Below are 16940 nucleotides of genomic sequence, written 5' to 3' on the forward strand. Positions count from 1 at the left end.
GATCAGGTTGACCCGTCCCAGGAGAGAAAGGGGCAGATTCTCCCATGCCTTCAGTTTCGCCCTGACCGCCACTACCACCGGGTCCAGATTGAGAGGGATAAATTCCGCAACATCCCTAGAGATCCGCACCCCCAAATAGACCATCTCCTCCACCCATTCCAACTGAATGTCAGACGGAGCCGAGGAGCGGGCCCCCTGGTCGATCGCCAACAGCTGCGATTTGGACCAGTTGACCCTCAACCCGGTCACTAGAGAGAACGCCTCCAAAACAAGCAGCGCCCCCTTAAGCGAAGAGTCGGCGTCATTAAGGAACAACAGGAGATCGTCGGCGTACAGGGCTACCCTCTCCTCCAGCCCGGCAATCCGCAGACCCCGAACCAGCGGGGAAATGCAAAGAGCTTCCGCCACCGGCTCCATAGCAATGGCAAACAGGGCCGGGGAGAGTGGGCAACCCTGCCGCGTGCCCCTGGACAGGGCAAACCAGGACAACACCTGTCCACCCAAACGAATAGCCGCCATTGGCGAACGGTATATGACTTTCAACCACTCAATAAAGAGCAGGGGAAATCCCATCCTCCCACAGGAAGGGCCACTCGACCGAATCGAAGGCCTTTTCTATGTCCAAGGAGGCCACCATTCTTGTGCCTACATTAAGATGGTGCGCCTGAAGGTTGGTGTAAAGTCTGCGCAGATTCACGTCAGTGGACCTATGGGGCATAAAACCGGTCTGGTCCTGGTCGACCACTGAGGGCAGCATGGGCTGGAGCTGAGTGGCCAGCTACTTAGTCAGGATTTTCAAGTCAGTATTGAGCAGCGCAATAGGTCTGTAAGAGGCGCACAACTTAGGGTCCTTAGGGGACTTATAGATAAGGATGACATGCGCTTCAGCCATCGAAGGAGGGAGGGACCAGCAGAGGAGCCAGCAGAGGAGCCAGAATTCCGGAGTGGGTCTTATAGAAGTCCACAGGGAGACCATCTGGACCCGGGGCCCTGCCGTCCGGGATGGTCGAGAGAATAGCCAAAACCTCCTCAGAGGTAATGGGTCTCACCAGCCATTGCCGCTCACTGTCAGAGAGCCAGCCCAGGGTCCAGGATCCAGAAGGGAGTTCAAGTCAGACGGTCGAAAGTCCGGGGGGAGGGTAGTAGAGTAGAGGGAGCAGTAGTAAGAACGAAAGGCCTCCAAGATGTCCTCGGGGGCGGTGAGGGCCCCCCCTGTGGGAGAAGTAAGTTCAGGGATCACCATCAAGGGCGCATCATGTTGGGATATGAGAGCTAAAAATCGACCATTCCTATCCCCTTGTTTGAACACGTTTTGGCGGGCGTTATACATGGACAATCTCATGACCTCTGACATGTGTAGATGGAGGTCCCGCTTCACCACCTGCAATGCCTCGAAGTTGGAGACCGAGGGGTCCAGTCCGTAAGCAACAGAGGCCCCCTCCACCTCCCCCTCCAGATGGGCCAGCTCAGAGGCCTGTTGCTGCCTGACCGCCCCAATGGTGGACATATAGTGGCCCCTGGTGAACGCCTTAAAGGCATCCCACACCATCCCAGGCGATGCCGAGTCAGCGTTATATTTCCAATATTCCTCCAGAACCGGTGGAGTCTGAGAGGCGACCTCGGGGTGTTCCACCCATTGAGGGCCCAAACGCCACATGGAGCCCGAACGAGCCATGTGAGAGTGCAGGGTAATCTCCAAGGGGCAGTGGTCCGACAAACCTGCCGGTAAGTACAGCGCCGTCAGCACGTTGGCAAACGCCAGGACAATTCTGGAGGAAGTCTTGTACGAAGAGGAAAAACAGGAGTAACCTCTTTGGTCCGGGTGCTTCCAACGCCAAACCTCCCGCACCCGGCAGCCTCCGCCCATTGCAATAAATCCGCTGAAAAGGATTTAGGGGGAGCAGGCCTGTCTAAGGTGGGGGAGAGGATGGCGTTAAAATCCCCCAAGAACAGCAGCTTTGCCGGGCAATAGGGGGTCACCTTATCCAACACAGAGTAGAGGACTTCAGACTTAAACGGGGGGGGGGGGGGACGTATAGACCCACCAACACATATCTGCGTTGCCAAAGGGTGAGGACCAGGACAACATATCGGCCCTGGGGATCTGTATGGACCGCCTCCACCTCACAAGGCAGAGACTTGCGGATCAATATCGAGACCCCCCTGGCATAAACAGAGTAAGAGGCATGGAATGATTTATGAACCCACGGTTTTTTGAGGGACTGTAACTTGCTCCCCACCAGATGCGTTTCCTGAAGAATTACTATGGATGGTTTGTGGGAGGGCAGATATTGGATCATAAGCGCTCTCTTAAATTTGGAATTAAGGCCACGGACATTCCATGAGATGATGGAAAATGGCTGAGGGTCACGTGGGGCCATGACAACCACAGAGGGTGTAGATGAGGGGGGATCCCGCAGGGGACAGCCTTAGCATCAGGGGAGTAGCAAGTTCAGTCGAGCCCACTCGCACCGCACACACAACCCATAAACAGTGAACAACATGAAGCATACAAAGGAACATACAATAATAAAAAAAATGACCAGGCACGCAGTGCCTATCCTGCCAAACCCCAGCATCCCCCGCAAAAAGAAAAAAGGAACCGGGGGGGAACCTGGACCCCCCGGGGGGAGCTGGGGACGGCCTGTACCCTGAAAAACAACATCCCCAGCAGGGGAAACACAAGTCTACCCGTTAGATTCAGAACATGGACCGCAGGGTGGGAGAGGGGTTGCCGTTCCCCTGGGAAGAGGAAGAGCAGCCCGGTAGTCCGGGGGGGAGAGTGGAGAAATCAAGGAGCTTTGTGGATGAAACCGTGCAGCACTGGTAGGTGCTTGGGGTAGCTCCACGATGGCGAGCTATCATGATGCATGACAACGATGGCACTTGGCAACTGTAAAGGAGGGGGGGAAGGGGGGTAAATGAACCAAGCAAAGTCTATGGCGAGAGTCAAGTGAAAAGGGGAAGGGGGGGGCAGAGGGGACCCCAGGGATTAACAGGCCACAGAAAAGACAGCAGGGATAGGGGCAACCTTCATACCAGTCCACAGGAGGGTCCCCGGATCAGCGTACATCCAGCCAGGAGGCTGCCTGCTCAGGCGTATCAAAGAAGCGGGTACGGTCGCCATCAATGACCCGAAGCCTGCTAGGGTAGAGGAGGCTGTATTTGAGGCCTTGATCCCGGAGGCGACGTCGGATCTCCGTAAACTGGCAACGTTTCTGCTGCACTTCAGGTGAGTAATCCGGGAAAAGCATGATACGGGCATCCTCAAAGCGGAGCTCCTTCTTAGCCCTGGCAGCCGACAGGAGACGATGCCGGTCCCTGTAGTTCAGGAGTCTGAGGAGGAAAGGTCTTTGAGGCCCCCCGGGATCGGGGGGGGCTGGTGGGACCCTATGGGCCCGCTCCACCACGAAAGTAGGCGGCATGGCAGGGAGATCCAGGAGAGTAGGCAAGAAGGATTCCGCAAATTCAGCCGGCCTGGGGCCCTCCGCCTGCTCCGGCAAGCCCAGGATGCGGATATTATTCCGCCGCAAGCGGTGTATCTATTGCCCTGTCTTGGAGCGCCTTAACTTGTAGTTGCAAGGCCCGGAGGTCACGGGATTCTTGTGGAATCTTCCAGTTGGGAGATGCGATCTTCCACCTCGGACAATTTGTCCAAATCCTGGGGGATGAGGCTGATGTCTGTAGCGAGGTAATCCATCTTAACTGTCAAGGTGTCCTTGCATGCCTTTATCGCCTCCAGGATCTCAGATGGCGATGGATCCTGGCTACCACTCGGGCCGGCCTCCGTCTGTGTGCTAACAGACATGTTGTGGGTAAAGGAGCTCGTGGCCAAGATGGCCGCTGACCATCCCGAGGGACAAGGAGAAGACGCCGCAGCAGCTGAGGATCGGAGCTTGCCAGGAGGCAGCGGAGGGACCCACTGCTTGCCGCTCGTCTTCTTAGGGGGACCCAGGTTGGTAAGGGGATGCCGAGGAGGTAAGAGATAGCTAGGATGTAATAAAAGGATAAGGTCAGGATCGGAGCTCAGGCGCCGCACGTCTTCTCAGCTTCACATCCCGGCCACGCCCCATCGTATCTTTTTTCATTGAAAACACAACAGAGACCACCTAAATTGTTTATATTCCCCAGGAAACAAGCCTAGCACAGAAAATGTCAAGTGTTTATTTATTTCTTTATCTTTAACCACTTTACCGCTGCTCACTGAGCCTCTACTGCGGCAAAGTGGTTTGTTACCATCTGGCGACGTCGACCTACGTCGCCAGAAACTCCCCTTTTGTATTTAGTCACAGCGGGAGTCGGGCCAGGGGAGGAGCGGTGGTCATCACCGCCGCTCTTCCCCGATCGTCGGGGAATCGAGTGTGGAGATCCGCCCCCTTGTGCAAACAAAGCGGGCGGATCTCCTAAGTGACAGGCAGGGTCAGATTGTAGGGTTCAGCATAGCTGAACCTGCGATCTGTCCCTGTGTCACTCATTCACCTCCCCCCACACATGTCAGTAAGCACCAGGCATACATTAACCCCTCCCTCTCCAATAAAATTAACTCCTTCCCTGCCAGTGTCATTTTTACAGTAACAGTGCATATGTATAGCACTGATTACTGTAGTAATGTCACTGGTACCCCCAAAAGTGTCAAAAATGTCAGTCAAGGGTCCGATCTGTCCGCCGCAATGTCGCAGTCCCGCAAAAAAAATTGCAGATCGCCGCCATTACTCGTTAAAAAAAAAAACACCAAAAATGACAGAAATCTTTCCCTTAGTTAGTAAACGCAATAACTTTTGCGCAAACCAAACAAATATGCTTATTGCGATTTTTTTTACCAAAAATATGTAGCAGAAAACAAATTGGCCTAAAATGAAAAAAAAATTAGATTTTTACATTTTTATGGGGGGGAATTTCATATAAAAAAAATTGAAAAATATTGTTATTTTTTCAAAATTGTCGCTCTTTTTTTGTTTATAGTGCAAAAAGTTAAAATTGCACAGGTGATCAAATACCACCAAAAGAAAGCTCTGTTTGTTGGAAAAAAAGGACGTCAATTTCGTTTGGGTACAGCGTTGCATGACCACGCAATTGTCAGTTAAAGTTGCACAGTGCCGAATCGCAAAAAGTGGCCTGGACGTAAGACAGCAAAATCCTCCAGTGGTAAAGTAGTTAAAAGTAAATCTATCATAGGAATGCTGTTTCTAAACTACTAGTGTGGGTTAATACCACCTATAGATACCTACATGTTGTTATAGATGTTTGCTCTCTGTGATCACTCTGTTATGCAAGTCCTGACTTCTGCAAAGAAAGTTAAACTTTGTCCCTCCCCTCCCACCTTCAGAACCCCAATGATTTTCCTTTAGTGCGATGTGAGAGAGTAAAGCTGGCCATGGATGGATCGAAATTCGTAAGGTTCAGCAGGAACCAGCCAAATTTCAATCCATCTCTGGACATGGTTGAAATTAAGCTGATCCATCAACCAAGTTCAATACAACCAGCATGTTGTTGTTGTTTTTTTGTATTATTACTGCCGCTAGCAGTAATCATTGTATTGTGACGGAGGGATTCCCCCATCAACATGGACTGTGATGATGAGGGAATTGAGAAATTTTTTTATCTTTCAACCCATGGTTTAAGCAAATAAAGTTGAATAATGTAAGGCCAGCCCAACAGTAAAGCACAGGAAGTGGAAGGGAATGAATCAAAGCTCAACTTTTCTACAAAAGTAGTGATTTTTCTAACAGAACGTTCCAGAACCCCAGAACTCTTAAGCAGGGCAGGGCACTCAAAACTTTTCCAGATGAAAATGCAGGTACTTAAAGGTACTGGTTATTATTTTGTTAAAGCATAACAGGAGTCACTTTACAATGGACTGAGAGCAGGTAGGCTATTTTCATAGAAGAGTCATGCAATGCCTCATGTGCAATAAAATACACCTACCTGCCTACTCGCAGTCTTCTGGGCCATAGGCATGTGGCATGCACAGCTCAGCTTTTGTTGCCAGGGCAGTCCCTGTGTGCAGGAGTAACTGACTCCCATGTGTGAGTAGGAGTTACTTCATCCTGCATCGGCCAATGGAGATGCCTTCAGACCGGCAGCACCCAGGGAAAAGATGCCAGCTCAGAGACCCAGACCATTAGATTGGAGGTAAGTGTATGTGTTTACGTGTCTAGAGGGGGTTCTGACCAGCTCAATAGATTGCTTTAAAAAAGGCCTGGATTCTTTCCTAGGTGTATATAATATAACTGGGTACTAATATTTATAGGTAAAGTTGATCCAAAGACTATCTGATTGCCTCTAGGGGGATCAGGAAGGATTTTTTTCCCCTGATGTAGCAACTTGGATCATGCATTGCTGGGGTTTTTCGCCTTCCTCAGGATTAACTGCGGGTGTAGGATTGTGTATATGGGATTGTATGGATGGGTTTCCCTTGCTTTTTTTTTTTTTTTTTTATTGGTTGAGCCAGATAGACTTGGGTCTTTTTTCAACCTGACTAACTATGTAACTATGTAACTTTACCTACTGTTAATACAAACCCGATTCCAAAAAAGTTGGGACACTGTACAAATTGGGAATAAAAACAAAATGCAATGATGTGGAATTTTCAAATTTCAATAATTTATTCAGAATACAACATAGATGACATCAAATGTTTAAACTGAGAAAATGTATAAGTTTAAGAGAAAAATAAGTTGATTTTAAATTTCATGGCATCAACACGTCTCAAAAAAGTTGGGACGAAGCCATGTTTACCACTGCGTGGCATCCCCTCTTCTTTTTATAACAGTCTGCAAATGTCTGGGGACTGAGGAGACAAGTTGCTCAAGTTTAGGAATAGAAATGTTGTTTCATTCTTGTCTAATACAGGCTTCTAGTTGCTCAACTGTCGGTCTTCTTTGTCGCATCTTCCTCTACATGATGCACCAAATGTTTTCTATGGGTGAAAGATCTGGACTGCAGGCTGGCCATTTCAGTACCCGGATCCTTCTTCTACGCAGCCATGATGTTGTAATTGATGCAGAATGTGGTCTGGCATTGTCATGTTGGAAAATGCAAGTTCTTCCCTGAAAGAGACGACGTCTGGATGGGAGCATATGTTGTTCTAGAACTTGGATATACCTTTCAGCATCGATGGTGCCTTCCCAGATGTGTAAGCTGCCCATGCCACACGCACTCATGCAACCCCATACCATCAGAGATGCAGGCTTCTGAACTGAGCGCTGAATAGAACTTGGGTTGTCCTTGTCCTCTTTAGTCCGGATGACATGGCGTCCCAGTTTTCCAAAAAGAACTTCAAATTTTGATTCGTCTGACCACAGAACAGTTTTCCACTTTGCCACAGTCCATTTTAAATGAGCCTTGGCCCAAAGAAAACGCCTGCGCTTCTGGATCATGTTTGGATATGGCTTCTTTTTTGGCCTATAGAGATTTAGCCGGCAACAGCGAATGGCACATTGGATTGTGTTCACCGTTTTCTGGAAGTATTCCTGAGCCCATAGTAAAATGGTGTGTACATCTAATAGAATCACATGTAAACACTAACAGCGCTATGAAACTGATCACATAGTCCATAATGCGTCACATTCATATTCATAAAAGAACAGTCCAGCCAGCTGAAAACATCTTTGGTGATAATGTCCTATACAAGGTATTCACGTGCTCTATATGAATAATCGTGCACCTTCACCACACCGGCATGCCCCTTGAGCAGTGCCCACGTACCTCACTGAGGGGATATGAGGCCAAATAAGATGTATACACAGGAGGATTTATCTCTCTGACACAGCTCAGGATCTCCGCAAAGCTGATGGCTGGATCACTCCACAGGTGTTATGTGATATGCAAATGAAAATAATGCGCTCATAGCGTAATTCCATAAACACACTTGCATTTATTAAAGCAAATCCAATAAAATGCACTCACAAACAAAGATAAAAAGAAAGCTTCCAATAGTTGAATCAGTAATCCCGATCCGGGCTACCTGTACTGCTCCCGCAGTCCCTTTGTGGATACGAAGCCGCGGCTAGCACCGCCGTAGGACTTCCGGGTTCGGAAAACAAATTGGCCTAAAATGATAAAAAATTTTGATTTTTACATTTTTTGGGGGGGGAATTTCATATAACAAAATGTGAAAAATATTGTTATTTTTTTCAAAATGTTTGCTCCTTTTTTTGTTTATAGCGCAAAAAGTAAAAATTGCACAGGTGATCAAATACCACCAAAAGAAAGCTCTGTTAATGGGAAAAAAATGACGTAAATTTCGTTTGGGTACGGCGTTGCATGACCGCGCAATTGTCAGTTAAATTTGCACAGTGCCGAATCGCAAAAAGTGGTCTGGACGTAAGACAGCAAAATCCTCCGGTGGTAAAGTGGTTAATAAATGCAAGTGTGTTTATGGAATTACGCTATGAGCGCATTATTTTCATTTGCATATCACATAACACCTGTGGAGTGATCCAGCCATCAGCTTTGCGGAGATCCTGAGCTGTGTCAGAGAGATAAATCCTCCTGTGTATACATCTTGTTTGGCCTCATATCCCCCTCAGTGAGGTACGTGGGCACTGCTTGAGGGGCATGCCGGTGTGGTGAAGGTGCACGATTATTCATATAGAGCATGTGAATACCTTGTATAGGACATTATCACCAAAGATGTTTTCAGCTGGCTGGACTGTTCTTTTATGAATATGAATGTGACGCATTATGGACTATGTGATCAGTTATATAGAGCTGTTAGTGTTTACATGTGATTCTATTAGATGTACACACCATTTTACTATTGTTTTTACGTATAACGGCTGCTGATATCTGATAGGTTTTAGATGGATTTGTGATTTATATCATTTTATGCATTTTAATATACCTCTTAATCGGATTTTTGATTTTTATGGTTTCTACCTTTGTATTTATGTAAGCTATTTAGTATAGCATTGAGCACCTTAGCGCCGAGTGGGTGAGACAGACAGGCATCCCAGTGTGGTGTGTATGCCAGTTTCCTTACTCCTTTTTGTTTTAGTATTCCTGATCCCATGTTGTGATTTCCATTACAGTAGCATTCCTGTATGTGATGCAGTGCCGTCTAAGGGCCCGAAGATCACGGGCATCCAGTATGGTTTTCCGGCCTTGACCCTTACGCACAGAGATTGTTCCAGATTCTCTGAATCTTTGGATGATATTATGCACTGTAGATGATGATAACTTTAAACTCTTTGCAATTTTTCTCGGAGAAACTCCTTTCTGATATTGGTCCGCTATTTTTCGCCGCAGCATTGGGGGAATTGGTGATCCTCTGCCCATCTTGACTTCTGAGAGACACTGCCACCCTGAGAGGCTCTTTTTATACCCAATCATGTTGCCAATTGACCTTATAAGTTGCAAATTGGTCCTCCAGCTGTTCCTTATATGTACATTTAACTTTTCTGGCCTCTTATTGCTACCTGTCCCAACTTTTTTGGAATGTGTAGCTCTCATGAAATCCAAAATGACCCAATATTTGGCATAACATTTCAAAATGTCTCCCTTTCAACATTTGATACGTTATCTATATTATAAAATATTTTTTTTATTTTTTTTTTTCGTATAGCCTGAGGATCCTCTTTAGGGTCCATGCACACTGGGCTTAAAAAATGTTGCTTCTACAGGAGTTTTTCATTTTGCCTGTAGAAGCAGCTCAATGTTATTCTATGTGTCCATGCACATTAGGACAATTAGAGGCATATTTTGAGCTCAGCATTTAGAGACAGGAAAAAAAAAAAAAACCCTTCTGGTTTGCATTTTTGACAGGAGTTGCCCTCTCTATTTGTCCTGCTTACTCTTATTTCTGAGAGTGAAAGTGAATGAAAATCTCACATTTAGAGTTGTCACAAGAACAGTAATAGAGGGGAAATCCCCAAATGTAGACACTAGTTTTGGTGACCCTGTGACCAGGAATCTCCTCACTTTTGTGAAATTTCCCCTTATTCACTGTTAACTGTTTTGACCATGGAACAGGAAGTGCAGGGAAATCTCCCCAATATGAAGCAGATGGGAAAAGAAAAAAACGGGCAGGGGTATAACCCTCCTTTACGTTATCCAATCTGGCAAAAAAAATTGTGCCTTTAGTTCTACTAAGAACTAGCATTTCTCATGTAGATAGACCCCCCCCCCAATTTATTTTTTATGCATTGTAGCTTATCAGTTCATAGATGTGGTATTTGCATTACTCTTTTTTTTTCTTTAGTTTCAACTGGTGATCCTGCCAGTAAAATAATTCCTGTCCAAGAATGACAACAATCACTCACCTTACTGCGTATCTATGAAGATCAGCATTGTCACCCTAGGTTGCTTTTCGGATTTGAGCTATGTGTTTACTATGCTTCAGTTTGTGAATGAACAAGAGCCTCTGTATAGAGCGCTTTCTGGTTATTCACTGTTCAGTGCAGCTGAGACTGCAGAGGATGAAAGAATCTATCTTCTCAGTCCCTTTCTCTGTCTCAAAAGTCAAACATCAGGGGTCTGTTTAGACCCTTGATATTTCACCAAAGTACCCATCTAACAGCATTGTGGAAAAATAAATCAATAAAAGTTTAATACATAATAAAAAATAACTAAAAATAATAACAAATGTGTGTCTGGAGCTGCCTGTTACTCTATGAGGATGCAGCGGCTGTATGAACACAACCACAGGTCCTAATTTGACAGGAGTACAGGTGCAGGTTAATGGCCCCAAATGCACACTGTCTGTTTTTGGGGCTGTACACGTGCATCACACACACATGTCAAATTAGGACCTGTGGCTGTGTTCATACAGCTGCTGCCTCTCCGTAGCTACAGCACCCATATGAATGATCCTCATGACCTTATTTACACAGAGAGCTTTATTAACTCAATAAAGTGTTATCTTTTAGATTTAGCAAACATGTTATGTTGCTAATAATGATTTTAGTGTATTTTGGATGGAAATCTTTTTTTAATATTTAAAGGGGGGGGGGTCTGTCAGGTAGGTTATAAGGGGCCCTGTGATTTCTAACAGCAGCCCTTTGTGGCTTTTCAAAGGGTGGTATAACAGTGGCTGACACAAATGAAACAAAAGCCTAAGAAGGTGGCAGTACCACCTCCTGAATGCCTGCTTTTTGAGGGTTTTTTTTTTTTTATACTTTAATTTTTAATTGCCGCAATGCAATTTTACATTGTGGGACTGCACAGAAACTGCTGCCTATCAAACTCTGCACCCCCAGTTAAAAATGCCACAGCTGTGATGCAATGGCATGCATTCAGCCCTGTCTGGCTGTTATGTTACTTATTGGATGGGCAGATAGGAGGAGCGGTAAAATAGCCGAACAGCCCCCTATCTTTTTTTTATTAGGATACAGAAGGCTTATAATACCCTGATGCATTTTAGTAATTGTCTGTATCCCCTGAGGAAGTCACGTGATGTGACGCAATGCGTAGGACATCAGATGTAAGAACGAGCTCGGCGCTCGTGAATGAAATATATTGTATACTCTGCTAAAAGAGAGTACCCTCATTTTAAACACAATAAAGTACCTTGCCTTTCAAAATGTAATCCCTCTATGGGCCTCCAAAATATTTCTTTCATATATGCCATACGGAGAACAATATAGCTAGAGACCGAGGACGAGAAAGGATACATCACACTTTAGGAGAAGCCGCAGTTGAGGATTAGCATCTAATGCTGTTACCTTACAGCAGTAGGGGGAGCAGCCTGCACACTCAAAGGTGTCACCCACACTGAAGATTCACATTTTTTGGATTGTAGTCACTAAAGGAGCACAAGTGCACTTTATATGTATTCAGTCACTATTTTCACGGTTTTAAGCACTCAAGATTGAATGAACCTATCTGACCACTATGCACTTTATTTCCATTTATTCAACTTGTGACAATTGTTTCATTTTATTTATTTATTGGATGCACATGTATTTATTTATTTATTTATTGTTCACTACTATCGCTCTATCTATATACTTATTGGATGCACACGTATTTATTGTATTTATTTTGTCCACCATATATACCTTTTATGGTTCCAATCTTATTTGTGTTCCATATATATAGTGTACTGTCTACATCAGAAATATTTCTACTGACATCGTATTAGCGCAGCACTCTTCTACATTTAAAACAGCAGACCAGCCCCCTATCATTTTTTTTTTATTAGGATACAGAAGGTTTATCATACCTTGATGCATTTTTGTAGCTCTCTGCATCCCTACTATGTAGAGTCATCCCTCTTTTTGGCTTTCTACCATTGTCACAGACACAGAAAGTGATAGGAAATGCAAAAATGTTGTCACCAAAGCAAGAGAGAAGAGATCTTCTATTGGGGACGCCTGATCTGGTGACAACTATCTAAGAGGAGAATTCCCTTTGCTTTGTAGAGATCTTTTTTAGTTTTCAGGACAAAAAGTAAAGGGCAATCTTCCCAACAAGACAAAGGCAGCAAAGTAATAAAAAGAAGGGTTTTTATTCTGTTCACTGGAGCAATATGTTTTGGCTACACATATACTTTCAATTGAATTATTTGTATGTCCTATTATGTCCTATTTAAGTAGTAGTAAGCTCCAACATAATTCTTGAACCTACAGGTACGCTTATAATATATCTTACCTGTAGGTACAGTGTATACCTCCTAAACTTGTACTTTAGGGGATATTCCCATTGGTTCCAACTGATGATTAGGGATGATCGAACGGTTCGGGTCGACCATCGGTTCCACCCGAACATTGACTGTTCGAGGTTCGGCCGAATTCTGAACTTTTTGCTGAAAAAGTTCGGAATTCGGCAACCAGAACCGACCAAAATGCAATGGGACAGGAAATGGGCTTTAAAAGCCCGTGATTGGACCAGAACCATCAGTAAAAGCCAATTGAGGGGGCAGGAGAATGCTAGGAATGTGATTGGAGTGACTAGGGGGTCCAGAGGCCAATCATTAGTGAATACGCCCCCCAGTATATAAGAAAGCCCCGCCAAATCTCTACCATTTTAATACAGGGCTGTGGAAGAGAGTGGAAGCAGTTCTGTTACTTCTGCTCTCAAAGTGTCATTTAGCAATTATTAGTGTGAGGAAAGGGATATCTAGTGTAGTTAGGTGCTATTTTCCACTTTAGTTAGATTCAAAAATCTAGTTTCTGTAGGGAAAGTGTTAAGTGCCAGGGTGACCGTAGTGTAGTGTAGGGTGAACTGACTCTGACTGCTATGGCAGGGTGACAAAACCCTTCCATGTCAGGGTGACCGCCACAGAGAAAAGATTGTTTCTCTTAGAACACTTATAGAACAGCGATATGGCTTCGCCCCTGTCACCCTGCTTTTTGCTGCAGGCATTTATAGGGCTTTTTTGAGGACATGTTTGGAGTCAGGCATGACATCTGAACTTCTGTGTAGGGGTATATATATACACACACACATGTATGTATATATACACCTACACATATAGAGGTGTGAAAGTAGCAGAAACCTATGCTTGCGCTAATGAAATAATTAACAGGCATATGGCTCCGCTCCTATCACACCTATATATGTGTAAGTGTATAAATACATATAAGTGTGTGTGTATATATACCCCTATACACAAGTTCCGATGTTATGCCTGCCTCCAAAGACCCCCAAAAAATGCCCAAAAAAACGCCTGCAACAATACACCTTTTGGCGCAGGCGTTTTTTTGGGCATTTTTTGGGCATTTTTTGGGCGTCTTTGGAGGCAGGCATAACATCTGAACTTCTGTATAGGGGTATATATATATACACACACACTTATATGTATTTATACACATATATAGGTGTGACAGGAGCGGAGCCATATGCCTGTTAATTATTTCATTAGCGCAAGCATAGGTTTCTGCTACTTTCACACTTATATATGTGTATATATACATACATGTGTGTGTGTATATATACCCCTACACAGAAGTTCTAATGTTATGCCTGCCTCCAAAGACGCCCAAAAAATGCCCAAAAAAATGCTTGCGCCAAAAAAAAAAAAAAAACGCCCAGGTGTGTTTTTGCAGGCATTTTTTTGGGCATTTTTTGGGGGTCTTTGGAGGCAGGCATAACATCTGAACTTGTGTATAGGGGTATATATACACACATACTTTTATGTATTTATACACATATATAGGTGTGATAGGAGCAGAGCCATATGCCTGTTAATTATTTCATTAGCGCAAGCATAGGTTTCTGCTTTCACACCTATATATGTGTATGTGTATATATACATACATGTGTGTGTGTGTATATACCCCTACACAGAAGTACAGATGTTATGCCTGCTTCCAAAGACGCCCAAAAAATGCCCAAAAAAACGCCAGCTACAAAAACGCCCAGGTGTGTTTTTGCAGCAGGCGTTTTTTTTTTTTGGGCATTTTTTTGGGGTCTTTGGAGGCAGGCAAAACATCGGAACTTCTGTATAGGGGTATATATACACACACACTTATATGTATTTATACACATACACACATATAGGTGTGATAGGAGCGGAGCCATATGCCTGTTAATTATTTCATTAGCGCAAGCATAGGTTTCTGCTACTTTCACACCTATATATGTGTATGTGTATATATACATACATGTGTTTGTGTGTGTATATACCCCTACACAGAAGTTCTGATGTTATGCCTGCCTCCAAAGATCCCCAAAAAATGCCCAAAAAAACGCTTGCTACAAAACCGGCAAGGTGTGAAAATAGCAGAGCCATATCCCTGTTCTATATTAATTCTAATACAAACAATCTTTTTTTTTTTCTGGTTCTGGACATGCTACAGAGCTGAAACTTCACAGGTACACTTTTTAGACCCCCCAGACACTAAATCCAAAGAAATCTCATTTTTATTTTTTTTTTTCAATAATTGGCTCTCTATCAAAAATGACAAAAGAACTTTTTTTTTGTGTGATTAATAGTCCCTGGGGCATGACCCAGAACCCAAGGCCCTTTTTAGGGGAATTTATTGGGTTTTAGGGCTTCGAAATGGTGTTTTTTGATTACCGAAGTTCGGGTCCCATTGATTTCAATGGGGTTCTGAAATCCGGGCCGAGCTTTCGGGAAGTTCGGGTGTTCTGGTCGAACCAAACTTTTGAAAAGTTCGATCATCCCTACTGATGATGTCACTTGCCATGCGCAGTGCACTCTGTATTCAGGGCACACTGAGTGTATCATGAATGCAGAGAGCACCGTGCCACGAGTGTGACTCCCGCGTGCATGCATGTGAGTGATGTCATTGTGGCCCGGTCATTCCAATGGCTGGAGAGTTCAAAGCCAGAAGTAAGACCAGGTGAAGAGGGATGCGCCAGGAGTGGTGGCAGCTCAATGTTGGAGAGATCTGCTTTATGGGTAAGTATGTCATAGTGTGCTAGTATGCAATACATGTTATAAAAATATGGAATGAACCTGCAGGGGCCCATTAAAAAAAAAAAAAATCTGTGTTTACTACTGCTTTAAATCTTACTGTACACTATGAGTATAGTTATAGTATATATACATTGACAGTTAACAAAAAAAATGCATATTTGTATCACAGCAGATTCTTGCTTACTTTTATCCTAACAAGGCAGTTACCCCCAATGATATAGCTTACTTGATAATCTGCTGCCTCTTTTTACTATTATGTGAAATGTATTTTATCATTTTCAGTAAATGTATTGGTATACGCTATTACAAAGGTAATGATTAAGGCTATATACATAATGAGCAATATTTACAAAGCAGTGAATGTGACTTTCACCAAATATTCACCACTGGTGAATCAGTCAATGTCATTTGAAACACATGTACCTAGAAGATTCACCTGGAGAGAATGTTCGGTGAATGTCAGAATCACTGATTTATAAATATGTGTCACAGCAGCCGGACTGGCATTATTCTGCTCATACATAATTTATACTGTGTAGAATACGTTCTATCTGGTAGGATAAAATAACATTAGTAATAAGTATAATTATATCTAAGTAGTATACTTATCTAATTTGCCCTTACCAAAAGAATTCAGGAAAGTGAAAGCCCACATTAGAAGCCATAGTTTTGCAAGTCCAGAGAGTACCATGACTGCAGGTAGAAATGGAAGTACCTGACTAGCTGGCTTGCCTTATATTACCTAATACTTGGCATTATTCCCAAATACACTAATGGCTCATTCTACTTCTATTAAAGTTGTCATGGCATCTAAGCTATTAGGATCCTTTAACCCTTATGTTGTTAATGGGAAAGTATATTACATTTACAAGTATGCAAATATGTTATGTTAATTATTGCAGTGTTTACCTTAGGCGTATGTAAAGCCAAATCTTTTTATTTATGGTTTTGGATTGAATATGGAAGGGTTAGAACCTACATCATTTCTTTTTTTGCATTGCTGTCTATGTTACAACTGAGTAGATTCACTCTCATAATTGGACCTGATGAGCATTGTCTTTAGTAAAGAAGGTGATGGGGAATCCACCATTTTTAATTTGCCACAGGAAAAGGAAGTGATAAGAAGTATTCTGGTGGGTGGCAAGCGATTGATGATGTAATTACAATGAGGGACATTTTGGGGGGGTTTTGTTTAGGACTTGTCAAATGTTTAGTTGTCTTAATTTGTGCGTTACATCTTTTTTTTTTTTTTTTAATGAGTAGGGGTACTGTGTACTCTACACTCATATACATGGGGGGGGGGGGGAGTGGTATCTGAGGGCCCCTAGACCCCACCAGACAGGATTGAGGGGAAGAAGCCTTTGTCCTTATCAACATGGGAAGGTAGCCCCTCTTCTCATGTTAAGGGGTTGAGGGCATGTTTTATGGGGACTTTAAGCTTTTTATTGGAAAGGTGATCCTATGGAATTTTCTTTTCATGCTTGCTGTAGGATGTAGCACACAGAACTCTCCAAAGGTCCCCCAAAATACATAGTAGACCCTTTGGGGGGGAGGGGGGGGTCTGTGTAATTTTCGACCAATTTACTTTTTTTACCTTTGTAAAAATCAGTGCTGC

At 43.9% G+C, this 16940-nt stretch overlaps 1 protein-coding gene across 1 annotated transcript in view; it reads right to left on the reverse strand.

The window, feature by feature from the left end:
- The window catches only part of LOC309565961 (mucin-2-like), a gene marked incomplete at its 5' end in the record, with an annotated part of 134157 nt that extends 118141 nt beyond the window's left edge, over positions 1-16016 (reverse strand). The window contains 1 exon segment of the mRNA XM_082270989.1: positions 15950-16016. Within this exon segment, the coding sequence (XP_082127115.1) occupies positions 15950-16016 (67 nt within the window).
- Positions 16017-16940: the final 924 nt, after the last annotated feature.

This window comes from Pelophylax lessonae (assembly GCF_965119305.1).
Source record: "Pelophylax lessonae genome assembly, chromosome: 10".
Taxonomy (NCBI): domain Eukaryota; kingdom Metazoa; phylum Chordata; class Amphibia; order Anura; family Ranidae; genus Pelophylax; species Pelophylax lessonae.